The 27,120-nt window shown below is 43.2% G+C and overlaps 2 protein-coding genes across 3 annotated transcripts; one reads left to right on the top strand and one right to left on the bottom strand.

Annotated features, from left to right (window-relative positions):
• Nucleotides 1–912: 912 nt before the first annotated feature.
• gpx7 (glutathione peroxidase 7) lies at nt 913–4,947 on the bottom strand. The gene is made up of 3 exons (XM_056604511.1): nt 4,737–4,947; nt 2,877–3,138; nt 913–2,446 (listed from the first exon to the last, which is right to left on the bottom strand). The coding sequence occupies exons 1-3, from the start codon at nt 4,866–4,868 to the stop codon at nt 2,283–2,285; spliced, it is 558 nt and encodes a 185-aa protein (XP_056460486.1). The 5' UTR covers nt 4,869–4,947; the 3' UTR covers nt 913–2,282.
• A 1,424-nt stretch (nt 4,948–6,371) lies between these two features.
• Nucleotides 6,372–25,744, top strand: tut4 (terminal uridylyl transferase 4). 2 transcript variants are annotated; one of them, XM_056603758.1, is made up of 30 exons: nt 6,372–6,470; nt 6,935–7,508; nt 8,004–8,140; nt 8,307–8,423; nt 8,928–9,105; nt 9,362–9,450; nt 10,316–10,367; nt 10,524–10,593; nt 11,085–11,211; nt 12,321–12,440; nt 12,812–12,994; nt 13,340–13,514; nt 13,767–14,299; nt 14,697–14,847; nt 15,054–15,140; nt 15,295–15,398; nt 15,707–15,764; nt 15,968–16,071; nt 16,464–16,553; nt 17,389–17,502; nt 18,740–18,817; nt 20,370–20,547; nt 21,078–21,125; nt 21,265–21,347; nt 21,452–21,567; nt 21,728–21,882; nt 22,269–22,360; nt 22,465–23,095; nt 23,610–23,780; nt 24,116–25,744. In XM_056603758.1, exons 2-30 carry the CDS (start codon nt 6,998–7,000, stop codon nt 24,202–24,204), a joined length of 4,641 nt encoding a protein of 1,546 aa, XP_056459733.1. In that variant the 5' UTR covers nt 6,372–6,470; nt 6,935–6,997; the 3' UTR covers nt 24,205–25,744. The 2 variants fall into 2 exon arrangements, with proteins under 2 accessions (XP_056459733.1, XP_056459734.1); XM_056603759.1 differs by lacking the exon at nt 24,116–25,744 and having other exon boundaries at nt 22,465–22,579; nt 23,610–23,626.
• The last annotated feature ends 1,376 nt before the right edge of the window (nt 25,745–27,120 follow it).

Raw genomic sequence — 27,120 nt, 5'->3', positions numbered from 1 at the left:
TTGTTCCTGCAGCAGCTAAGCTTTTTAATCAGGACTACTGATTTGATTGATGTAATTCTGCTGTATTTATATTTATTGATGCTGTTGACCGGTTGTGGCAATAGGGTTCCATTCCATATTTTTAGTTCAGTTTTGACCTTCTATTAATTTACAGTATGGTAGTGGACCATACTCCCTCTGTGACCATGCTTGTTTCTTGTTTTATGTTGGTACTTGTATTCCTGTGCTGTACTGTATTTTCTATGTTGTATACAGACCATGGTGGCAAACCAGTTTCCCCATTGGGGATTAATAAAGTTAATCCAAAAAGCGGAAGCGGAAGCGCTTCCACGCTAGCAAGTCGTTCCAAACTCTGAACGCTGCAAACGCTAGGCAGCACTCTAGCCAGCACTTTAGCCTCATCTCCATAGGACGCGACTAGCAAGGAAGTGTTCTAGCAAGGTTGCAGCCTTCATTTTGGGAAATAGCCCCAGCTGATCGTTCACAGCCCACAGGAAGTAAGACATTTCTAGGAAAGGAGTGGGCTGCACCAACTGGTATTTACCAAGCCTTGCATCCACCGTTCTGCATTGATCATTCTGAGCTTTTGAGTGCCAAAAGGATTTCTCATAACAAATTGACTTTTTAACATTTTCATAACCTTCATAATGTGAAGCTAATTTGTGTTTCACAATTTAATATATGTTTGCGAACCGCCAAATCATCAGCTCCAAGTTGTTTTCATGGTCTGCAGAGAAGAAGGCAAGGCTACTTTATTTTATAGCACTTTTCATACACAATGCAGCCTCAAAGTGCTTCACATATAAACATTGTCATACGATAAAATAAAATAATAGATAATTAAAAGTAATGTATTTAAGATCATTTATTTTTAATTCGACACCCACAACACGTTTCGAACATGAAACTTAATGGAAACAATGGAACGTGGGAAAGATATCATAATAACTAATCATTTCTTAATCTTCTTTATTTGTGCTTTAGGTGTCGTTCGGGTAACTTTGTTTGTACAGATATTGTCAGTAGCAGAAACCTAACATAGATTTAAGGAACGCTAGGGATTGGCCTGACCCAGGCCTGGTCTGCTTGAAATCTGTCGGGACGATAGGGCCAGACTCAAATGCCAGGGCAAATAAAACATGAGCTTGCAAATTCGTCTGGCTCCCAGATCTGCAGGATCCGCACCACAATGTTATGGTATATAGGAAGGAATTGCAAGGTGGTTTGTATCTTTATTTTATTTTGAGACATAGTGCCATTGGTTTGATACAAAGTTTGCTTTATCTGTTTGGTGAAAAAAGTTAAATATTTAATGTGACCAATGAGCTGGTTCTGAATTAATATGTCTGAATAAATTACATCATACTATGTGCAGCATTAACACATTTATTATGGTATAAAACTACAAAAGAAGACATTTGATATGGTCTTGTTTTGTTATTTTCTAGTTTAATTGATTGTCAATCTCCCCATACACATCCCTAAGAAAGATTCCTAGCCCCCAATTTATATGTATTCACTGATAACCCTCCCTGGTCCTTCATGACCTTGGTCTGTATTCACTCCCTGCTCCTTTATGACCTGTCTCTATACGGCCTCACAACTACCTGCTCCTTAATGACCTGTCTCTGAACTGTCCAACCTATACTCCTTAATGGCTGATCTCTGTATTCATTGTTTAACCCCTACCATCTCCTTGATGACCTGTCTCTGGCTTCACGGTCTAGGCCCTACCTGTTCAATGGTGAGTCGTTGTAAAGTGCCTCGTAAAATATCATTAACTCTTTGAGGAATTGTTTATTCTAATAAACTTTACAATAACTTTACAAAACGGAACACATTTATTTTGCTTCTTTACAAAATGACTTCCAATGAAAAACAAATGTTGAATACCTCTGATGGTCGGGGAACTTTCGACAACGTAGTGGTGATAAAGGGTTTAATAGTGCTCATAAAAGGTAGCGAAAAGTTTGATTTTTTCCATTATTCCAATAACCCGATATTTTAGTAGAACACATCCCATTCAGGGTTTTGTGGCATTTGCCTCAAATGTGATTAAATTACAAATTGCATCCCAGAGTAATCTTCTATATTCAACTAGTGAATCAAATACATACTGTGGACCAACTACAATATTGAAATTCAGGTTAGAGCATCTGACAATAAAGAAAGGAAAATTAAACTGAAATGAGTAACTGTCGAGAAGCCACACCCTGATATTAACGTTGACAGTGGTTTGCACTTGGCAAGGACAGGAATAAAGTTGAACAATGTTGGTATCTTTAAAGCTCTTCCTTCTTCTTTAAAATGATCCCTCGCACCAATTCCGCCACTTTGGGTTTGATGTCTTTGACGGACACGCCGGGGCCCCATGCATCCAGTACTTTCCCGCTCACGTCGATAAGATACTTCCAGAAGTTCCAGTCTGGCTCCTTCCCTGAAGACTCTGATAGACGATGAGAAGAACCGTGAGATGTTTCAGATGATTAAAATCGATGAATAGAGAGATAGAGAGAGATGAAGAGAGAGAAAGACTGATTGATAGATCAACTGCTCAACTGCTTTGGCAATTTAAATGTTTTGCTTTCCAAGCCAACAAAGCTCTCTTTTCATCCTCAAGGTCAATCCCTTGGAAGTATTGTTAGACTGAACTGTAAGTACTGTTGTTAAAGCTACTTTGCCTACATTGCTATATTGAGATATTTGATCCTTTTAATTTCCTAAAGCTAAATATTTTACTCAGATTCTAAATTAAATATTTGATTCTTTTTTATTAAATTTTATTAACCTCCACCACTTTCAATGATGTCCTTTGCCCTAATACTTTCTCCACAGCGTGTTGGCCCTCCAACTCGGGAACTTATTTGACTACTCACCGGCCAGGTACTTGTAGACGTTGTTGGCTCCCGTTCCAACCACAGCGATTTTACTAAAGAGCGGAAAAGACACTCCGTAGACTCTGCGCACGAAGCTGTCAATCTCCTTGTCACTGCCGGGCTCCTGCTGGCCGAACTGGTTGCAGGGGAAGGCGAGCACGTTGAAGTGGTACGGCCCGTAGTCCTTCTGCAGCTGCTGCAGGTCCCGGTAGTGCTCCTCCGTGAAGCCACAGTCGCTGGCCACGTTCACCACCAGGGACACCTGTCGTCATAGTAACCGTCACACTGTTACACTGCTACACTGTTACAACCCTCCCCGGCCACGTTCACCACCAGGGACACCTGTCGTCATAGTAACCGTCACACTGTTACACTGCTACACTGCTACAACCCTCCCCGGCCACGTTCACCACCAGGGACACCTGTCGTCATAGTAACCGTCACACTGTTACACTGCTACACTGCTACAACCCTCTCCGGCCACGTACACCACCAGGGACACCTGTCGTCATAGTAACCGTCACACTGTTACACTGTAAGACTGTTAAAAGCCTTACCGGCCGGTGCCATAGTAACCGTTACAACACATCACACCACCAGAGACACATCGTTGCACACCGACCAACATGGACGCCTGTAGTCATAGCGAACCAGTACATCACTGTCAGGTAAAGTAAATACACGACCATACATCCATTTTCATCAAGCCATCCTTCTATCCATCTTTAAAATCATCAATCCATCTATCTATCTTTACAACTAAACTAAGCTTTATCATCAACAACAGTTAACATGATCAAGCGTTTCGCTCCAACCGTTCACAGGGGATAATGGGGTGGGAATATCTAAGATGATTTTTTTGATATCATATGACCAATACAAATCATCGTCTTGGATGTTTTTTCACCACCGCCCCACAGCCTAGCACCAAGCAGGTCAGAGAATGGATGGTAAACTGCTGCTGGGAGATTATATCTCACTGGATGGCTTATCTCCCCACCCAGTGCACCTCTGACCTTGCAATCCACAGTCACCCAGACCCTGTAAGACCCTCCCCTCCTCTCTGCATGTAGGACGGCCCATCACCACACAGCGCTATGGCGATGTAACAACATAAATAAATAAACCATCCCCTCTATCGAGAGAGGTAATGAAAATAATTTGTAGTTCGATTATCATGTATTTTCTCTATTCTCTTCTGCATTTATAGTTACCAACTGTAATGACTTGTATACCGTATTATACTATAGGTTATATGCATATGTTTTATGTCTTCGATCATCTCCGTCTATATTATTTTTTGTAATTACGTATACATTGCTTTTTTAAGACAAACTGACCACTGGCAATAAGGGCTATAATTTGAATATTGTAGACCGTGTCAGTGGTTAAGGGCACGAATATTATCTCAAGAGGACATCTAGTGGCGGGGTGAAGTAATCACAAGTATCGAATAAATCAACATAATATGCCAGGATGCAGCAACACAGAATTCGATTCTAATTAGATTTCGAGATGATTACTAACGGCAAATATGGATGATGAGAATACAAAAGTAAGTTATCAAGCTGTGCATTGGTTTTACATCAAGCCGTGTACAGCCCCTTAGGGCTGTAGGCCGTTTGCCACGTATGAAGGATAGGCTACACAATCAAAGAGACCTCATTTGGTGATTTGGTGGTAAACCGTGCTGACTACTGTAACCGACAGAGTAGGCCTACCCAAAATATAAACGTATATTCTACTTTGAATAAAACCAAACTATTTCTTTGTTCATAGACATACATTCATTATGTTGACATGCAAGACCACTGGTCCAAAACCGAGCGTCGGTTCTGACTCCCCTCCTTCTCAACTTACCGAACCCCGATATTTCTCCAGGGACACTAGTCTGCCTCTGCTGTTAACTACTTTAAAAGTGTAAAAGTCTTTCTCTTTCGCCTCGATGAGGAGGAAAGAAGAAATGAACGCAGCAAGCATACCGAGAAGCATTGTAGAAAGTTAGGCACCAGCAGCAGATGAAACTTTGCAGACGTCGGCAGTACCCTGTCGCGTCACTCGGTGCTCCAGATGTGAGCTGCTGTAGGATTAGGAGTGGGGGTGGCCTAATACATAACCTACTCTAGTAGTAATAATCTACATGTTATCATATCATGAGAACCACTGGTGCACACTGTCACACAAAAATGAATTAAGCACATTCTGAAAACATTCTGATACCGGTGGGATATATGCTATGAAGATGGTGGATATGTCCATGGACATATTATTAAATAAATATATATACATATTTTCAGTGATTTAGTGGTTCCAATACTGTTCGGAGAAGTATATTGGATATTTTGCTGAAAAATAATAAGACTTTTCTCAGTTGGATTTCTGTTTCTGTTTCCATCTGTAATCATTTTGGTATTTCCTTCTGGTTGGTTCATTGTGTGTCCTTCCAATAACGTTTGTTTGCAGTTACACACACTTAACATCATGAATAACTGCATCTAAGTGTTTTTCCTTGTCAACGTAGACGGTAGACTAACATTGTGAGAGCATTCATCTAACGGCAGACAATGCCACTTTTTTCTCAGAGAGTGAAAGTGTAAAGAGGCTTTAATAGAACATTGAGATTTGACAAAAGTGTCAAATAAATCATACATTGTTGAATTTGGAAGAAAGTGGGTTACAGAGAGAGCGAATCTATCATAAATCAACACGTGTAAACATTGTATGTTCATTGCTGCAGTGATAAATAATTATGGGATAGTAATGATTACTGTTATCACATTTGTATACTTTATGATCTCTGTTATATTGTTGGACAAAAGTTTGGATTGAGGTAAGCTCTCAGATAAAATGTTCTCCCTAAATGAATTGTTATAACAGACATGGCTCACTGTTACATACAACTACACATATGTTGTGTATAATATGTAGGCCTGTAGATATACAGTTAGTGAGTAGATTGGGACATACAGTAGGCCTATATGCAGTTTATGAGTGGATGTGGAATGATGTGTTACATTATGTAGGCCTAGATATTAACTATCTGAATGGCTGGGTATATGTTGTTATACAGTACGTAGGTAGGTCTATACTAGGGATGCACCGAAATGAAAATTCTTGGCCGAAACCGAAACCGAATATACTGAAACAGTTGGCCGAAAGCCGAAACTGAATGTGGCTTTTGCTGTTTTTCATTCATTTTGCTTTAATTTTTCACGATTGCATAAATCAAACAATTGCATGTCCTTTATAAACTTTTTTGTCTTGCTTTTCAATAAAATATAATACATTTTCGGTGGCCGAATATTCGGTGCATCCTATTTTCTGTTATACAGAAAAGGCCTATATATACATATATAGTACGTGATGGGATGGAATGGGTGGGCATTTTTATTATACAGTGTGTAGGCCTATAGATGTACAGTAGCTCTTGGAAATGGATGAGGATGCCGAATCCGAATCTCCTCCATCATCACTGTACACTCCCACAATGCACCGCGGCGCGATATATTTACATGGCGTCGGGCCGTGCGCTATAAAAAACAACACGGGCAGTAGGAACATGGACGACAATAAACTTCGACTTTGAACACACAAGTGAGTTTATACTCGTCGATTCCCTCTTTCTGTCGTCCCCCATCACGTTTTTGTCGCTGTCCTCGCTCCCAATGGTGTTACATTTAAACTATTGTGTTGTTTATCTCACGTTAGCCATGCTAGCTAACGTGCTAGTAGGGATCTATATAAGTCTTCAAAAGACGGACTACGGGCAAGCCAGGATAAACCTCGTCCAAATTTATGTGTGATATATATGTGTGATGTTGTTTGCCTGCCGATCCAACATGCTGTTCTGGCTTTCCCTGGGTTTACTTTTGAACGAGAGCTAGCTAGCGGAAGCATCACTGTATGGATGCGCTTGTTTATGTGACGTCCTCTGTGTGTATGCCTGGGGGGAATGTCCCATACAGTTTATGTTTTTTTTCTCGGCTGGTGGGTTTATTGTTCAACATGTGCTTATAGTCGGAGATTGATTTGAAATATAAAAGTGTTTTTTTCTTCAGATTTTATTTGGCTTGTCTCGGCGTGGAGGTGCTGTTGTTGACTCCAGCAGGGACCACAGAAACATGGACGAGTCCACAAGCGGTTCGAAGACAGTCAAGCCATCCCGTACCCCAGTCAGAGCAGGACCCCGGGGCCCGATGGCCACTAAACCCATCATCAACAACAGCAGCAACAAGGAGCCCCAGCCTCCGCGAGACGTCACAAAGTCCGCCGGTCGCAGCAACAACGACCCCAGTAAGGCAACAAGAGAGAGCCACAGCGCTGGCAACCAAGGGGGTTACGGCGGTCTGGGCAGGGGAAACACGGATAGTCACCAGGACAAAGGGAGAGGTCGTCCCCGCCGGCTTACTGGCAGGACCAGCTCGGGGGACAGAGGCAAAGGGAAAGCGCCTGGTCAACAACAGCAACAACAGCAGCAGCAGCTTCCAGGTCAGGTGACTCACCCCAGCGCCCCTCTGTCTGCGTCCCGGGGTCCCCCGGGAGGAGGCAGAGAGAGCGGTTCTTCTTCTTCAGTGGTGCTTTGTGCTACGGAGAGAGGCATCCCAGAGCAAGCAAGGGCCAATCAAGGGAAAGGCAAGTCTCTCGCCGGGTTTGGTTACATGCTAGGGTAATGTTAACTGCTTGAGGAGAGTGGCCACATTTAGGGCTGTGGTCCTGGAGAGATGACTGGGATTTTAGTGGAAGATTAATCATCTTTTTGCGCTATTGTTTTGGAAACTGGATCTTATAGCGCTTTCATTGGTTGGTAATTGTAGTACAATATTGATTATATGTTTTGAATGTACTACGGCTCGTATGGAAGTCAAATTCTTTTGTTGAATAAATAAATAGCTTGAGAGAGAGTCTGGTCAATTGTATCAACGCCAAGACTAGAAATTAAGTAATTCGAAGAAATGGTTGGAGTATGGGAAAAAAACATGCTAGGACTTTTATTTAAAAAGAAATCGGTAAATATTCCAATCAAACATGATCAGACTTTTATTTCTCAATCTGCAAATGTTGCACTATAGAACATGATGGGTTTGGAGCTTGAGAAGCTTACCAAGCTGCTTGACTGTCCATCTGCAGCGTCGCAGGGTGAATCCATAGAGAAAGGGTCAGAGGTCGGTGCAGTGATGGTGGACGGAAAACTTACGGAGCAACAGCTGGGCCTGCAGCAGGCGGAGGAGCGCCTGTACCGGGACTACATCCATCGACTAGTGAAGGTACTGGCCGCCTTCCTAATGTCATACATTACCAACACTTGCTGTTGATACATCACATAATGCAAGTAAACCAGCTGAACGTCCTCAGATTGCCGTGTTAACACATTAAAGGGCCAATCGTCGGATCATGGATTTTAAATTGATTATTTATGTTTTGTCTTCACAGCAGTCCCCTGAGTACCCCAACTTTCAGTACTTATGCAAGCTTTGCTCTGTGCACATCGAGAACATCCAGGGAGCCCACAAACACATCAAGGAGAAGAGGCACAAAAAGAACATTATGGTGCGGTTTCAATCATGCTGAGTGGCAGATGAACGTTCTAATACTTTCTGAAAGACATTGAAAAGAGATTGTCGGATTTCCATTATGGTTTCATTAGTGCTGATGTATTTAACATCACAATTGTAATTTTTTTTCTTTTTCATGTGATATCACTGTAGAAACGTATGGGTATTGGAGTAGAACGCAAAAATTAGTCAGATGTAATGTATGCAAAATCGGCCTGAAAGATGTGACCCTAAATTATTCAGATATTTACTTTATTATAGATGAACAGGAAGTTTGACGTTAAACTCGCATTCAGGCATAGGGTCTAGATATTTTATTGTAGTCTGTATGAGCTTGTCTGACAAAATATGGCAAAACAATATTTGTGTCTATTCCTAACACGTCAACATAAGACGACAATACTTAACAGTTGAAAGGTTGTCGCGTGCTCTCTCTTTAATGCGCTGAATTGGTTCTCTCTCCTCAGTGAGTTGTTTCTCAGGCCTGTTGTTATTCCAGGAGAAGCAGGAGGAGAACGAGCTGCGGGCCCTGCCTCCGCCGTCCGAGGCCCAGCTCTGGGCCGTGGACGCAGCGGTACTGGAGGCCGCCAGGGTCCAGGGCATCTCGGAGGAGGACTTCCAGCAGCGACAGGCTGTGGTCAGCCGGATGGAGGAGACTATCCAGCAACACCTCACCGGTGAGATTAATGTCCCAGAGGAAGGGGGGGAACTTATTATCCATATCATTTGGATAAATAAGGAATTTTGCCAACCAGATAAAAGAGAAGCAAAGCATATTATTTGGCAACACAACAGCTCACTGGTAGACAGGTAATGCTATGCACAATTAAAAACAAAGAGACAACCAAATTACTTCTGCTAACTTGCAAACTTTTTAATATTGTGCTAGATTCATGTTTTTTAAGAATAAACATTTTGTCGGTTTTCCTCCAGCCTGCTCCCTCCGCCTCTATGGCTCCTGCCTCACCAGATTCGCCTTCAAGACGAGTGACGTCAACATCGACGTTGCTTACCCTGCAACGGTGAGTTACTATATGCTGTCAGGAAGGCCCAGATCTCAGTCGAATATAAGGAGGCGGTAGGCAGATGGGACTTTTATGCCCTCATAACAAAGTAGAAGACATATCGTCAGCCAACATTGTGATGTGATTCTTAAAGCTACTCTGCACTTTGTCAAGTTTTAAATTATGTGATGCAGCACCTTTTTGTTTATCGTTTCTCAACCTCACTTGTAAGTGGCTTTAGGTAAAATAATCAGATGAATGACTAAGTGCATATTAATAGTTGTTTGATTATACACTGGGAACAGTCCCTTGTGCTATATTGATTATTAGTAGTGCTGTCAGTTAAATGCGTTATAAACGGCGTTAACGTGAACCGATTTTAACGGCGTTAATTTCTTTATTGCGCGATTAACGCCATTCTTTTATTTTTTATTTTTTTTATTATTATTATTTATTTTTCTTTGGCTCAAAACAAAGAAGCAGTAGTCTGACTGCTATGTTCAAGGCAGTATCTTTGTATGTTCATCGTTTAATTGCACTATAGGCATTTTTTTGTATCGTCCTGTTTTGATCAGTATATGCCAATGTTGTTATCAATAAAAAAACATTTGCACAAGGCATGCCGATGCACTTCTCCATGTTGATAAGAGCATTAAAATTAGAAAAAATTAATGGGACGAAGAAATCAAGGGATGTTTAGCATAGAAAAAAGAATTGCGATTAATCGTGATTGCTCGCGATTAATCGTCAGATAACTATGACATTAATGTGATTAATCGCGATTAAATATTTTAATCGCTTGACGGCACTAATTATAAGTATTAAAAAGTGTTACTGATGACGCTTCTAATCTTTCTGATTGCTAATGTCCTCTCCCTCCCAGATGACTCAACCTGATGTGCTGATCCAAGTGCTTGAAATCCTGAAGAAGAGCCGTGAGTCTTTTAAAGATGTTTTCAATACTTAGAACTTTGGACTTTGTTCTGGAGTTCCTGCCCCTTTTCACTTCAAATCACATCAGAAGTTTTCCTAACGGGAATCCTAGCTAAATCAACATGAACGGTCTTGTTCTTCTACTTTTACGCATCCAGCTCAATTCTTGGAGGTGGAGTCAGACTTCCACGCCAAAGTACCTGTCGTGTTCTGTCGAGACACCAGCAGGTCAGTGACTTATTGTCCATTAACCTGCAATTGACTGGGTTATTCCTGTACATAATTAATGTTTATTGTAATGAAATATGTTGCATTCTAGAAACGTGATGAATATTTCTTTAAATAAAAGTCTGCTCAATGAATAACCTGTGTATGTTTAAGTAACAGTCCCTGGAATATTACCCTTTTTGTAAATTGTTATATTCTTTTACTACGTATTCATTAACAGTCTTGAGAAGGTTCTTGGTTTGTGTTGAAGATGTAATGAATGTACAATAAGGAAGTATGTTGCATACCAGAAATGATCTGAACGCCTTTTTGAATGTCATTGTCAAATTAAATTTCTCATAATCTTTGAATAAAGAAAAAATCATCAAAAATCAAAAAAGACATCCATCCAATAAAGAAATCATGATGAAATATTTTCTTGAGTTAATACTTGTTTTGTTTAATTTAAAGTCCAAGTCTCTGATTGTTGTCCGTGGTTGCAATGTGTGCAGTGGGCTGGCCTGTAAGGTGAGCGCCGGTAACGACCTGGCCTGCCTCACTACCAACCACCTGGCGACCCTGGCCAGACTGGAGCCTAGGCTGGTCCCTTTGGTCCTGGCCTTCCGCTACTGGGCCCAGGTATGGCCCACACTCACTCAATTACATTTCTTTGTTCTGAGACTAGTGGTGTTGAAGGGGAGAGCAGAGACATAACAACTTATCTTCCAGAGCAGAAAATTGAAGGTGTTACGGGTGACTCCTGGCCAAACATTTCTGGGTTTGAACTCTTATGTCAGAATGCCTACAGTTTAACTGTAGGCATTCTTGAAAATGTTCCCTAACCCCCTACCCGACTGATTATTAGTTAGTTTACCTGAATTTACTACAATTCACTTTGGATATAAGCGTCTGCAAAAATGACAAGATGGCATGATAGTAAATATAAGGGCTGGGTATTGCCAGGTATCTCACAATTCAATTCTTGAGGGCTTGATTTCGATTCGGTTCAATTTGATATTGATACAATTGTTTCGATATCGATTCAATAATACGTGCAGATGACAAAAATACCTAAATATTATTTATAATGAACCATTTCAAAATGATTGAACCATTTCATTGTGCTTTAACTAGCAAAAAGGGAATACACCATTGTATAGTATTGTTCCTGAGCTAAACTTGCAGCATAAAAGTATTAATCATAACATGTACAAATGTAAAAGGGCATGTACATTTAGGCTACTCGCTTCTAGATTACAATGACTGAGTATGCTTCTTTTTCTCTTTTCTTTTTTTAATGGAAATAATCGATTTAAAATAAAAATCTGAAAAAAATCGAAATTGAATCGAGAACAAATAAACTGCAGTGCAGTGATGCGTTGATATTTTTACCCAGCCCTAGTTATTATGGTTTATTAGTTTCCACAAATCCACTGTTTCAGTATTTATTTGGAAATGCATCACATGATTTTGCAGCAGTTAAATTCAACATTAATGGTGTTCTATATTCTGTAGGTGTTTTTTAATCCCTGTAGCTCCCTGTATTTGATTTATTGACCGCAGATGGGCTTTCTTTAGTGTTTTCATCCCTGCAGATTGGACTCTTGTTTCTTAATCGTGGCACCTGTGTTTTTTTGTGTTATAATCCCTTTGTATATCTGTGCTCTAATCCCTGAGTGTATTTCTGCGTTGTAATCCCTGTGTTCCTCTGGGTTTTCATTCCGCTGTGTGTTTGTGTTCTCACTCAGCTGTGCCACATCGACTGTCAGGCCGAGGGAGGCATCCCGTCCTACTCCTTCGCCCTCATGGTGATCTTCTTCCTGCAGCAGAGGAGAAAGCCCATCCTCCCGGTCTACCTGGGACACTGGGTATAATACAGTACACACTCTATTATGTTGTAGTCTAGGGGCAAGGGGTGTTCAACCAAGCCAAAAGGATCTGGGTTTGATCCTGTGATGTCCGTAGAAATGCCTGAGACTGTAAACTTCTTTGGATACCTTCATCTCTTAGATTAATAAATTGGAATAAAATATTTGGCCTAGGAATTTATGAATTATTGCCACAATGGACATGGACATGAAAAGACGTGGATATAAAGAGAAAGTGATTGTAAACATAACAAATATAACATAAACTGGCATGGCATCAGACCATTTTTTCATAGTTTAGGCTTGATTTGGCAGCTAATGAACTAGGTAGTTGTTAATTTATAGTTAATCTCTCTTTCTCTCGCTCTCAGATTGAAGGATTCACTGCGAAGCGTGTGGACGAGTTTCACCTGACTGGCATCTCTCTGGATGTGTTTGTGCGCTGGGAGCACAGAACCCCCAGCACCACGGAGGGCCGGGGGGAGCACCGGGGCGAGCACCGGGTAGAGGGCAAGCCCAAGCCGGAGCAGACCAAAGCGGACGGGGAGGGACTGGTGAGTAGGGTTCGGCCGATTCCAGTTCTATCGGTGCGGCGTGCGAGCTCGGACAGGTTTCATTGTATCATGAGACGTTATGACGAATTAATATGTCGCCTATTGCTTATAGCAGCAACTTGTGTTGCTTAACATAACTTTATTGCATTAGAACTATGCAAAATATATAATACATTGCAATGATATTACACAGCCTAATGGATTATCACCTGGGATAGAAAATAGCCTATTGAAAGCCACTCAATCGGATTATCGCAGCAGAGGCGTGGGTCGACAAAGCGGAGATGTGATGAAAGTCCCACCTTTTGTAGCTAAGATAACACTGTGTTTGCCGCCCCCCTACAGACCCGTCTGACCATGGGCGGGGGTGAGGGTCAGTCCCTGGGGCAGCTGTGGCTGGAGCTGCTGCGCTTCTACACCCTGGAGTTCGCCCTAGAGGACTACATCATCAGCATACGCCTTAAGGAGCTCCTGACCCGGGAGCAGAAGAACTGGCCGCGCCGCAGGCTGGCCATCGAAGGTACACACACAATCTGGGATCGACTGGTTTGGACTCACTCTTGACCCGTTTACCATTGTCATGTAGTAGATTCTCGTTGCAGGTAAGTGTTGGGGCTCATAATCCCAGAAAATCCTGGTATTGAACCTAACTAATTGAGGTTCACTTTTGCTTGCCGAAAGACTTGTTTATTGAGTCTCAAACCTCCAATCCAATTTATGTGGTGACTTTTACAGACCACAAAAGGGCATGCTGATTTCCTTCCTTTTTCAGATCCGTTTGCTGTGAAGAGGAACGTGGCACGCAGTCTCAACAGCCAGATGGTGTTTGAGTACATCCAGGAACGATTCCGCACCGCATACAAATACTTTGCCTGCCCCCAGAGTCTGAGCACCAGGGGGCGCCAAAGAGGGGGTAAGCAGGCCGGCAGAAGGCCTGGCGCTGGGGGGGCCCAGAAACCAAGAGAGGAGGAAGCTGGGAAGGATGGACAGAGGCGAATGAATGAGGTTGAGGGAGAGGAGGAGGAGGAGGAAGGAGCAGGTGGCTCTGGCAGAAAGAAGGGGGATTTATTGGAGGGACGACTGCAGGACTTGGGGCTCAGCGATGGGGAGAGCCCCGACAAGAAGAGGCTTTCCCTGGCGGCCAACGGCGTGCTGGACAGTGACTCTGAGGAGGAGGAGGAGGAGGAGGATGATGAAGAAGAGATGGAGGAGGAAGAGGAGAACCGCGTCTCACAGAAGAACAGGCTCGTACTGCCAGAAGACCTGCACTATATATTCGATAGGATGATTTTCACGGGCGGAAAGGTAATTTGAACGACACGCAGGCAATATAAATTCCATCCCTAGCCTAAAGTCTTGGATGTAACCATATCTGATGCATCATGGGAATTACAAACAGAAAAATTGTATTAAAAAAAAAAACACACTATTGAAAACGACATTCGTTGGACTTACCGTGTCTTTGACCTCCTACGTCTTTGACTTCTTGTGTTTTTGATTTCATTTGTCTCTGACTTCAGGTGTCTCTCACTGTGTCCTTGACTCCCTCTCATTTTGCGTACCCTTGTTTTTGCCTTCCCATGAGTTTGATTTCCTTTTGAGTTTGACATCCCAGGTCTTTGACTCCCTTTGAGTTTGACCTCCTCTGTTTTCCTTCTTGCGTCTCTGACCTTCTGTGTCTTGGGTGGCTTCCTGTCCCCAGCCTCCGACAGTGGTGTGCAGCATCTGCAAGCGTGACGGTCACCTGAAGGACGAGTGTCCCGAGGACTTCAAGAAGATGGAGCTGAAGCCGCTGCCCCCCATGGGCGACCACTTCCGGGAAATCCTCGACGGCCTCTGCAGGCTCTGCTACCGTGCGTCCTCCGCAGCACTATACCGTCTATTGTCAATGCTATGTATTACTTATTAATGGTTAGACGTGTTGTGAAGGTAGTCATGTGACCAAATGTTACAATCCAACCAACAAGACCACAAGTGTTTTCATATTCATGTATTTTATATTTCATATATTCAGGTGAATATATCTGAGGTTTACCACAGAATGTCTGTTGTGTTCTAGATGAGCTTTCTCCCTCGTTAATCGACCAGCAGAAGAGGGAGCAGATCCTTGTTGGTTTGGAGAGGTTCATCAGGAAGGAGTACAACGGTGAGCACTGGGTCTCCGATCCCAAATATCTTCCATTCAAATCCACTGTCCAGTTATATTCAATTCTACCCTTGCATGTATTGTATTGTATAGAGCCTATCACCTGTAAATACAACATCCTTCTCACTGTGTTTGCCGTCCCACTGCCCAACAGATAAGGCTCTGCTGTGTTTGTTCGGCTCGTCCAAGAACGGCTTTGGTTTCCGTGACAGCGACCTGGACATCTGCATGACCCTGGAAGGTCACGACACTGCGGAGGTCAAGAGGGGACACATACTTGCACAGAAACCTACACTTTGGCAAACACACTTGGATTTAATATGTTTTTATAGCTGCATAAACATTGGTTGAAGAAGTCTTCAGTCTTACTGTTTGTGGGACAGTAGACAAGCATTGATGTATTGTACAGTATGTTTTTTGAAGGCATGGCCATGGTTGGATGCAGAGCTAAGAGCTCTTCTAGGAGCAAGGCTCATATTTATAGAAGGCATAACACCAGCATGCCCTCAGTCAGTGGGAAAACCACTGGAAATTCACTCTCCGCTTTGTCCCATCTGTTCTTGCAGAGGTTAAACTGTAAGGAGATCATCGAAGGACTCGCCAAAGTGCTCAAGAAGCACACAGGTAGATTCACTATTTACTGACAAGACAATTATTTGAACATATTTAGAAGTTAACTGCTTGAATATCTTAATGTAATTGTACTTTTAGATTTTATTTTTTAACGTTATTATTATAATTATTATAAACAAAGGTAATATGGATATATATCAATATCTGCATATTTCAATATTTTGTGTTCTTAAACATGCTCTTTGTGTCCCTAGGTCTGAAGAACATCCTGCCTATCACCACAGCTAAAGTGCCCATTGTGAAGTTTGAGCACCGGCAGAGCTTGCTGGAGGGAGACATCAGTCTCTACAACACCCTGGTGAGTTCTGTGTTTTACACCACACCTCCTGCTGCTACTCCGACCTCAACTTCTTACTAAGCGTCCTGTCAACTTGAACTGGGGCAGGTTACCCTGGCCCAGATATGTCATATCTTTTTTAGGTTATTTTTAAGGTTGAATGATACAGGACAGTATTTGTATGCCCTGTATGGGGTTTCAAACTTTTACATTCTTCAAATGAACGACTCAAATTCCTCAACAATAAAATGAAAGTGAGAATATTTGTCCTTGGAAACCAAGTGCAAATATTGTACTTGGGTTTCCAAGTAGAAATATTTTTACCTTTGTGTATGTAACACATGTCCATGCCATATTCGAATCTGCCTTGAATTGTTTCAATGATGTAATCTAAGGTGTACTCTGTGTTTCAGGCTCAACACAACACCAGGATGCTGGCCACCTACGCTGCCATCGATCCCAGAGTGACGTTCCTTGGCTACACCATGAAGGTTTTCGCTAAGGTACCCGCCACACACTATAAACACCACACTCTGTATCTAAGACACTCTAGACATGACACTCTGTACCAAACGCACTCTTGACACCAAACTCTTTACCAAACACACTCTAGACACCACATTCTGTATAAAACACACTCTAGACAACACACTCTGTACCAAACACACTCTAGACGAGGCACTCTACCAAAACACTAAACAACACACTCTGTTCCAAACATACTCTGTACCAAACACACTCTGTACCTAACACACTCTAGACAATCATCCTGTCACTTCTGGCGAATCAAAGTTGTTGGTTACATCGTTTTCTGACGAGTCAACCTATACGTTTTTTTTCTGACCAAAGTATTTGGTACATATTGTATAAGATGATGCTTCATCAATCTGGGGAGAGATATCTGGGAATGCAAATTCATATTGTACGGGGAACACTCCCATCTCCTGTTAATGGGTTTGGATCGAGTTCGGTACTTTGTTCTGCCCCGAGGGGCATGAAGGTAATGAATAAGTTAATTAGTCAAGTAAAATGAATAAAAAATAAATGTAAGAACATAATGGAAGCACAGCAGGGATGTGTTTTAATCTAAAATAACAGACGTATGATAATGGGATATTATTGGTATATTATTATGACCTATACCTTTTAGCTTCCGACAAAAGACACAAGGACCTGGTTTGAGTTTGGGAACTTTATTGATTGAATTCCTTGTTAGTAGTCTAATATTGTTTTTGACTCTATTCTTTGATTGTCCTCATCATCACCTACCTTGGAATGAACTGTCGAGCAAATGCCTAGATAATTAATGTGTGTGTGTGTGTCTGTGTGTGTTCCCAGCGCTGTGACATCGGCGATGCGTCCCGGGGCAGTCTCTCGTCCTACGCGTACATCCTCATGGTGCTCTACTTCCTGCAGCAGAGACAGCCCCCCGTCATCCCTGTCCTGCAAGAGGTAACTCTAGCCATCCAGCTACGTGCAGTCAGAGATTACAAGCTTTTTCTGTGGCTCTATGCTATTCCAGAGGCTACATGCTATCAACGATGCTTCATGTGCTACTTGATAGCCCAGACATATTGATGACGAGATGGCTGATCTGATTTATAGAAAGAAGAAAAATAATCTACCGTATTTTCCGCACTATAAGGCGAGTATAAACCGCAGCAGCTAAATTGAATGATGCGTACATATATAAGCCGCACTGGACTATAAGCCGCAGGTGTTTTAATGTTTAATTACCATTAGGGCTGGCCCGAATGCCATTTTTCAGGCCTCGAATGCTCGTTGGTTTTTCCAAGCAAATATTCGAATACTCGTTCCAGAAAAAAAAAACATCACAAACAACATTAATAATCCCTATATACTCCCTGGAACGGAATTTGACAGTATCTGCATATTTTGTTGAATATTTAATAGCTTTTGAACGTTAATTAGTAGGCCTAAGTAGGTTGAAGTTCCTTGGTTTTTCCCCGTGAAAGCGAACAGCTGTTGATCCGTTCCAAATCAGCTGTCTTCTGCCATCTCGGCCCTTGCGGGAGCTTTTCAATTCATCCTGGAACGTGCATCTTTTCAGGGAATTTGTACAATAAATCCATAACAAATACAGAATATTGATTGTCTTATGTGTCCATATTATATCCATTATATTGTCCGGGTATTCCCAAGACGCTCACGCTCTGCAGCAAGCCAGTCACAGTTGATTGGCGCGGCGCTGTACAGCGAACGTAAAAAAACAACTAAGCTAAGGTTAGCATTTCGTCAAGTATTACTTTTCCTCCCGAGATCCCGCTAATGTTGTGTTATAAAGTAAAGGGAAACAAGATATCTATTCTTCCTCCACCTCTCGCTTCTCTGCTTGGTCACATACGTGAAAAAACACGAAGCTCCGAATACTGATTTAAGCTTTGAATACTAATTTTCCGAGTAGCCGTTAGCTGTAAAAATCCATAGATTAGCCGCACCGTTATATAATCTGCAGAATCGAAAAATGGGAAAAAAGCCGTGGCTTATAGTCCGAAAATTACGGTACATGTAACTTTATTTAAAGCGAACTGAGGCCAATTTTAAGAGCCTATCTTTGGGCCCCCAAATATGTTTTTGATTGCAATAGGGGCAGTAACTTTCTATCACCAACAGTAAATTAATGTTGTGGGATATTATGTTTAAATTTTCCTATGTTGGGATTTTCCAGATCTTTGATGGGAGCAACGTTCCAGAATGCATGGTGGACGGATGGAATGCTTTCTTCTTCAACGACATTGAAGACCTGGTAAGACCTTCGTCAACCTTTCTAGTGCCCACCTACATCTACCTGAGTAGACCCACCTACAACTACCTGACTAGACCCACCTACATCTACCTGACTAGACCCACCTACATCTACCTGACTAGACCCACCTACATCTACCTGACTAGACCCACCTACAACTACCTGACTAGAACCACCTACATCTACCTGCCTCCTACTTGACCAGCCCCACCTACAGCTACCTGCCTCCTACTTGACCAGCCCCACCTACAGCTACCTGCCTCCTACTTGACCAGCCCCACCTACAGCTACCTGCCTCCTACTTGACTAGACCCACCTACAGCTACCTGCCTCCTACTTTAATAGTACCCACCTACAGCTACCTGCCTCCTACTTTAATAGTACCCACCTACAGCTACCTGCCTCCTACTTTAATAGTACCCACCTACAGCTACCTGCCTCCTACTTTAATAGTACCCACCTACAGCTACCCATCTCTCTTCCAGAATAGCTACAAACCGTAAGTTGTCAGGTAGTAGGGATGGGCACGAGTAGTAAATTCCAAACTCGAGTGATCGAATTAATTCCTCGAGGATCAATCAAGTACTCGTTTAATCTAATCTATTTTTAGAATGCAACGCATCTGCAGCAGATAGGCCTAATGATGAACGGCAATATTACCAACCAAAAATGTAATGCTTATTCTCAATCAAAACAGTCAGAGTTATCAGAGTATTCATTATTTATTTTGCAAGGCAAAATAGACGAAACACATTTTCCTTTCAAAAATAAATACGCGTCTCACAATTTAAATCAAGTCGAACAAAGGCCTGTAATGGTTTTAAAAAAAAAACACGAAACAAGTAGCAAATAATTTAAAGCTGCAAATAAAACGGCAGCAAATGAACTAAAAAAATACTTCTCTACACGGCCGCGATTACAGCTGCGTCTAGTGGCGGTGAAAGTAGTCAACACACTTGGTTGCTGCGGGTATGCTTTCCCGAACTCACCGTTGTGTTTCAGGAGCATGGCATATTGGCATATTTTACTTTTCACCTTATGATCTCCTATTTCTGTAAAGTATTTCAATACTTTATACTTCTGTAAAGTATTTCAATACTATTTCAATACCACAGAAATTTGATACATTTAATTTGCTCTGTGCACACGGCACGCGCCAGTGGCGCCACACAGAAAATGTATACAGTTGCTCCAGAAAGCTTGTCTGTGTGTGTATATGCAAACTCGAGTTTGCCTGTCCACCAACCGAGTTAATTTGTAACGAGGAGTACTCGAGTATTCGATTCCTCACGCCCATCCCTAGTAGGTTGCTATCTTCCTACCTGATTACATATCCCATCTTACTACTTGACTACCTACAGAATACCTTCCTACATGTAGATACCTACCCATCCAATCCACACTCCCCAATTCATCTAGTTAGGTAAAAAGATTTGATTCAGTTTTATTTTTATATTTATTGTTGGCAATAGGAGCTGTTGTTGTTGTTCGCAACAGAACATCGCAAGGCGTGTCTCAGGCTTGTGTGTGCATGTTACCCTCGACCACACAGCGGCGCCGTCTCCCTGAGCTACAGCAGAACAAGGAGTCTGTAGGGGAGCTATGGCTGGGCCTGCTGCGCTTTTACACTGAAGAGTTTGACTTCAAGGAGCACGTCATCAGCATCCGCCAGAGGAAGCGCCTCACCACCTTCGAGAAACAGTGGACCAGCAAATGCATCGCCATCGAAGGTGCTCCTCGCAACACAAGCTGTCCTCACCAGCTGTTGGCCACGGGGGTTCAGAGTCAGACGATAAAAGTCCTTCTGTAATAGACAGCCGGGTTTAGAAAAGAAAAGTCCCTTCCCAGTAGTGAGTGGAACTTTCAGGTTTAGAATATAAAAGTCACTCCGCCGTTTTGGGAGAGGGGATGCGGTCTGGTATATAAATTAAGTCTAATTTAGAAAAGTCAAACCCACTTCCCAGTAAGAGAGCAGGAACCAGAAAATAAAAGTCCCTTCCCAGTAGTGCTGGGAGAACTGTCAGGATAAGAAAATAAAAGTCCCAGTATCCCTCCTTCTGTTTTGAGTCGACCATCTGGATTTGATAATTAACAACAACCCAGGGGTACGGCTAATGATTAAATCAGTGGGCTGGGAGGCGGAAACATGGCAGGACTTTTAATTTTGTAAACCAGAGAGTGCCTACTGGCCTTGCCACAGTAACAACAGTGTTTTGTTTTCTGTTCAAACCCTTGCTCACTCCACCAATTGCTTCCACAGACCCCTTTGATCTGAACCACAACCTGGGGGCTGGCGTTTCACGCAAAAGTATGTACACACACGCACACGCTAATTTCCCTTACTCCTCAGCATCCATGCTTTTCTTTTATTGATCGGTTTTATTATGCATAATTATTTTGGAAGATTAATGCATTCATCTTATCTTACCATTTACTCTGGTTTTCAGTGACCAACTTCATCATGAAGGCCTTCATCAACGGCAGGAAGTTGTTCGGCACTCCGTTCTATCCCCTTTCTGGCACAGAGGCGGTGGGTCAACTCAACTTGAAATCAGATTTCTACTCTGATTGATGAATTTGATCTCCTCTTCCGGGGCCTCCTATGGTCCCTTACTTTGAGTGTTTTGTTCTCAGGACTACTTCTTTGACTCCAAAGTGCTGACCGACGGGGAGCTGGCGCCCAACGACCGATGCTGTCGGATCTGCGGCAAGATCGGCCACTACATGAAGGACTGTCCCAAGAGACGCAGGTCTGTGCAACAGCAGGGGCTCTGCTCTCTGCTCCCTGCTCCCCGTATAGAGCAGGCTATAGTGGGGCCGGGCTATATATGGTCAAAGCACTGAAGAAGGACCATGAGTGCGAATGCCGGGCTTGAAGGTTAACCCGTGTCCTGTGTCCTCCTCCCCCAGGGTGAAGAAGAAGGAGGGGGAGAAGGAGGAGGACGTGAAGGAGGACGAGCGGGAGCCCAGGGAGAGACGCTGCTTCCAGTGTGGGGACATGGGCCACGTCCGCCGGGACTGTCCAGACTACAGGCACCTCCGCCAGAGGGCCCCCGGGGGCCCAGGTATACACACGCATGATAACACATACAGGGGCTCTCCCACCCACTCACTCACTGAGTCATACATGTAATCACACACACACACACACACACACACGTACTAACACAATCACACACACACAGTCACACGCTCAGACATACAGCACTGAGCAATATTTGACCTTGACCCTTTATTCACTGTTTAAGATTAAACGCGAGTAAGAGCTGGACAGTGGAACAGGTAAAGTGCATTAGGAGCTTTCCAAACCGAGTCCTGTGCTCACCTGGTCTGGACTAAGAGACAGTAGGACAAGCTTGTGTGTTCCCGCTGAAGCCTTGGCCAGATAGAGACAGTACAATGTCAAGATGTGCATGCACTAAATCCGTGTTTCTTTGTGTTGGTTGACCAGCGGCCCACATGGTGCGCAACATGGTGAGCTCTCATTCCATCCCTATCCCCCAGTCGGACCGCACCGCGAGGACCAGACAGTCTTCTGAATGCGTGAGTACTTGGGGAAAAGGCTCAAAAGACAACCCTCTGATACATCGTCGGTCTGGTGAGGATGTGGACTGTAACACCTCTCTCTCTGTGTTTCCTATCACCAGTCGGACAGCCGCCAGACCCCGCCCTACTCCCCCCAGCCCACCCCCTTCTCCCAGAGCCCCTCCCCCTTCTCCCAGAGCCCCGCCCAGCCGGCGGGCTCCCCGCAGACCGCCCAGTGTAAGAGCAACGCCGGCGGCCCGGCTAAGGTGCCCCTGCCCCTCTTCAACTTCCCCGCCGCCCACCCGGCTCAGTTCCATCCCGGGGCCGCCGCCACGCTCTCCGCCCTGGGTCTCCTCGCTCCCCACCCCTCCCAGGGCCCGGGTCACCACCCTCACCCACACCCCCACCCCGTGCACATCTCCCCCAACTCCTCCTGGCCCATCCACGGCCCCGTGCTCCCCCCTGCCGCCGCCGCCGCCTCCTCCACCGGCCCCTCGCCCCCCGGCCTCAACTTCCCCCTGCGCCCCAGCGGGAACCCGAAAGGGCCCGGGGTGGTGGGCGGAGGCGGGGGCGGGGTTGTGGGCGGCGGTGGTTGTGGTCACGGGGCAATGAACCTGAATGACCCAAGCATCATCTTCGCCCAGCCCGCGGGGAGGCCGCTGGGCCTGGGGGGGGCGGGCCGCGACGCACACTGGCAGAATCACCTGGCACAACCCGGGGCACTGGTGGGCAACGGCACTGTAGCCAAGTCAGGTATACTGAACACCGGCTGAACACGCGCGCCTATACAGTGCACGTCCAGCCCCTATGGCAGCACCAAACCGAACTCATGGAGTCTGGCTTTTCGGATTGGTTCATCTGGTGCAACTTGATATCAGAAACGACAGAGGACTTGTTTTCGGTTTTTGGGAAATCCTACTCGTTGAGAAGGTTTCTTGACAGAATGACACCTTGGTGATGGCACCTTTTGGTTTTATTGCACAAGTAGATCTGGTTTGGGCTGGGCAATACAGAGACACCAAAATGGGATTGGAACACCACTAATCCCCATCGGGGTTAATGGAATACTGGTGACTCGTCTTAAAAATATAGTGATATATCTTGACATCGAGTGTATCTTTCTATTATTGTTAAAACGTCTCCTCTATGGCCCAGCTCTAGCCAGACATACAGTATTTGGTCCGGATGTCTTCAGATCTGAACGCCAGGCTTTGTGTCTTCTTTCCTTCATCGATATCCCTAAAGCCTCCTTCTCGTTTGTGCACAGAGCCGGGCTTCCAGGGCCAGTTTGGGGCTGGGAGCCAGGTCTCCCGGAGCTGGGAGCCCAGTGCGGGGCCCCATTTCTCCATGTCCCCGTCCTGGCCTTACCGCATGCCCCACGGCTTCCTCCAGCAGGGCAATGGAGCCTACCAACACAGCAAAGCCTTCCAGGGCCCAGGTGAGCCCTGTCATCATACGACTACTGACCCAATCCCCACCGCCCTACAAGCAGGATGTGGGGCGGGACTAAGTGTGAGGAGGGGTACATTACCTTCCTAGGTGCACATACTAGCTGCGAATAGGGAGCTATGAATCGGGAGACCACTCCAGCTTGTCTTTCTTTCAAAGTAAATCAGGTCCGAACTATGTTGTTATTGGTTGGACTATTCTTCTCTAGCTATTTAGTATACTCTGTCATTTGACCTGAAGTGATTGATTTTGATGGAAAATAGGAAAATCTCTAATATAATGCTATCGTTTCTTTAATATTGTACCGGTTTTTATGGGTTTCAGGTTCCGTTGGAAACCCCAACCAGAACTTTCCAATGGTCCAGCATGTCCGCCACCATGTAAACTTAAACTTCATCCAGCAGAAGAAATGAATTCAGCCGCACAGTTTTATTCGGTACCCTAGCAAAACAAAATAATGTAATGTAAACTTTACATAATTTGGTCACCAGGATTTTTTCAATGAACTTTTATCATTTTTGTACAGTTTTTAAGTTTTATTTTAATTTGTCTCATTGCATTGATTTGTGATACAAATGTTAAATATTTTAATGCCTCCATTTTTGAGGGGGTCCAAAAAAGCATTTTTATTTTAATGTGTAAAGTAAGGAAGAAAAAAAAAAAGGTTAACCTTTATTTTTATTAGCTGTATTCATACGTTTCCGCCAAAACGAAGGCTTTGAATAGACTTGATTTGTTTTAAAAACAACCTAACATGTCACCCCTAATGATGTAGTGCCAAAAAATGCATTGAAAAAATCCAGAAAAATTCTAAATATAAAAAAATAAACAAAAAGCAAAAACATATTGTGTTCGCTTTCTTTCTTTTGATAAATTTGTACATCCCAGCTGGTCAACCTTTATTTTCTTTATATATGACCCAATTCTGCTGAATTTCGAGAACTTATAATACATCCAATATTGCCGTTGAATTTAGATTATTATTCAGAATATGACATGCAATTGTCCTCTGATGCCTAAACTATTGATGTCAGGAGCTAATTCTTGAAGTTCCACGTATAAGGGACCCAAATAAAACCTTGTATTATAAATTGTGTCTTGTCAAGCTAATTTATCCAAAATTCCCCTGTGTCCCAAAAGTCTGGTGGTCGTCAAGGGGTGGATGGGGTTCTTGTTCAGATTTGTTCTTTTTTCTAAAACTTCTAAATTAAGAGGGAAATTCACCTACCATATAAGTGGATCACATTACAGCTGCTAGTGCAATCAAGATTTCGTGCAGGTTTCAGTGAATATGCGATAAGTTTGTCTCTTACAACCTTCTGGCTCCTAGTTCCTTTTCTTGATTGCGGCAAGTGATTTTAACATCACGTTTTTCCAAATCTCTTTGCAGGCACACTAGCATATCTCCCTAAGCCAGCCTGATATAGCATTTGCTAGATTTAACAATCTTTATGCAAGTAAACAATATAAAAGGGATAAACAATACCCATACTCTGATGGAATAGACAAAAGCTGGAATCAAGATTATCATAATAAAACAAAGGATCAAAGAAAAACAAGGCTTCATTTTTTCATGATCTTCAGATTTGTATTTTTTTTGTTTACATTGTCTCCTCTGTAACTTAACAATAATCAATTAAGTTCAGGATGTTTGGGCATCTTCTATCTTTCAGAATACACAGTTCTACTTTTGATAGCATTAAAGTCGTTTTAAATGTATATTATGTTTTAAATATGACATTGAGTTTTACCATGTATGTGCGAAAAGACAAGTGTTGGAACTGACTTATAATAAATTGTAAGTCCCTTGAAACCATTCATTCCCTAATTGGAAAAGAGTAATTAAATATCCCCCAGTGATGGGGAAACACCAGGACATGATCATTTGCCTGAGAAAAGGAGTAGTCTAATTACCTTAATTAATCTTTACCTTAAGGAAACCTTCTGCTTCATTAAGTCCTATGACCCCGTAAACCCTTTGCACCCAACAAAGGCTTCTTCTGAGCACGTGCGGGATTACATCTAAATATAGCCTGCGGTGATGGAGACGTCTTTAATTTAGAGTTGGCATTGAATTCTCCGGGTTTTGATTAGCGTTAACAAAGCTATTAACAATCCTAATGTCTGTGAAAACGGCTGGCCAGTCTTTTGCAGATTGCTGGTCGGTCCCATTAAACACCTTAACGAGACCGGAGTGTGAAAGTCAAACATGAAGAGTTGGTGATGAAACCGAAACTCTGTTTGTTTTCCTGCTCTAAGGAGTTGGATGTTGTTTTGATTCCAGCGGAGAACCCAATTAGTAGCAGGGAAATCATGAAAGACCCATCTGGAGATGCTGGGAAATTCTAACCTCCGGGTTGAAAAAGGTATTCATTGTGAAAATCTGATGTCCATGGATGTTAAAAAACGAACTGTAGGCCTACTGTAAATGTACAGTATGCCTCGAAACCGAAATGACAATGTTTTAAGTCTGATCTAGTTTTATGTTTTAACGATGTCAAATGACCAAGGGCTTTTATGTATCATGGCAGAAAAGTTAAAGGCGATTTTTAATAACCGTCACATAATCGATTTTTCTCGCAACCATTTTTAGGGAACAAGTAATAAGCAAATCTTCTACATTGAGATGCTGAAGAGAATTAAATAGGCCAATTTATTACCTGTGGGCATCCTTGAGAAAGATGCCTTAACCCCTACCTGTTTATTAAGGAGATTTGCTTTGCATAAAAGTGTGTCTGCTAAATGACTGAAGTGTTCCCCCATCGACCAGTGCTGCCCTGGTTCCCTCAGCGTCTCCAGTGACGGACCCCTTCTCCACTACTCCATCATCCCGCCCCATAGATGAAACATTAACCTCATCGTTTTCCACCCCTCAACCACATAAAAAGTCTGGAAATATGTGGTGGGACCTTGATGACTTATGAGGTCCGCAGTACTTTCCACCCAGAAACAGCCAGTTGGCCGGGTTTATGTGTGAGCGTCGTTCGGATGGTTAGTATCGGAGTGCACCAGCCCTAATTGATTATCAGACCAATTAAACAGAAGGGACAGGAGCCCTGAGAGCCATCCCTTCTCCCTCCCTGGTAATTCTCTCACAGAGGGTCTAAATAGGGTTTGCCTCAGACTGATAATGGATGCCGCTGCTATCTAAACATGCACCCAAAGTCGGCTAAATCCCCACAGATTAGATAAAACGGACAAATTACACAGGAGGGAAAGTCAGATAGGCTTAGGGAGTGAGAGAAAAAAAAGTTTTTTCATCAGACGCAGGGAGTGTGTAAGTGGCATCTGTGTACGTGCACGTGTGTTCGTTCACCTATAAAGGTACG

Source organism: Gadus chalcogrammus, chromosome 12 (assembly GCF_026213295.1).
Source record: "Gadus chalcogrammus isolate NIFS_2021 chromosome 12, NIFS_Gcha_1.0, whole genome shotgun sequence".
NCBI classification, from domain to species: domain Eukaryota; kingdom Metazoa; phylum Chordata; class Actinopteri; order Gadiformes; family Gadidae; genus Gadus; species Gadus chalcogrammus.
This window is presented reverse-complemented; position numbering and strand designations above follow the sequence as displayed.

Coding starts and splice junctions, on each gene's coding strand:
- gpx7 (XM_056604511.1), bottom strand. CDS start 4,868: ATGCTTCTCGGTATGCTTGCTGCGTTCATTTCTTCTTTCCTCCTCATC. Junction 3,139..4,736: donor TGGAGAAATATCGGGGTTCG/GTAAGTTGAGAA, acceptor CTATGACGACAG/GTGTCCCTGGTGGTGAACGT. Junction 2,447..2,876: donor CGTCTACAAGTACCTGGCCG/GTGAGTAGTCAA, acceptor ATCGTCTATCAG/AGTCTTCAGGGAAGGAGCCA.
- tut4 (XM_056603758.1), top strand. CDS start 6,998: ATGGACGAGTCCACAAGCGGTTCGAAGACAGTCAAGCCATCCCGTACC. Junction 14,848..15,053: donor CCTCTGCAGGCTCTGCTACC/GTGCGTCCTCCG, acceptor GTTGTGTTCTAG/ATGAGCTTTCTCCCTCGTTA. Junction 16,072..16,463: donor TCAGTCTCTACAACACCCTG/GTGAGTTCTGTG, acceptor TCTGTGTTTCAG/GCTCAACACAACACCAGGAT.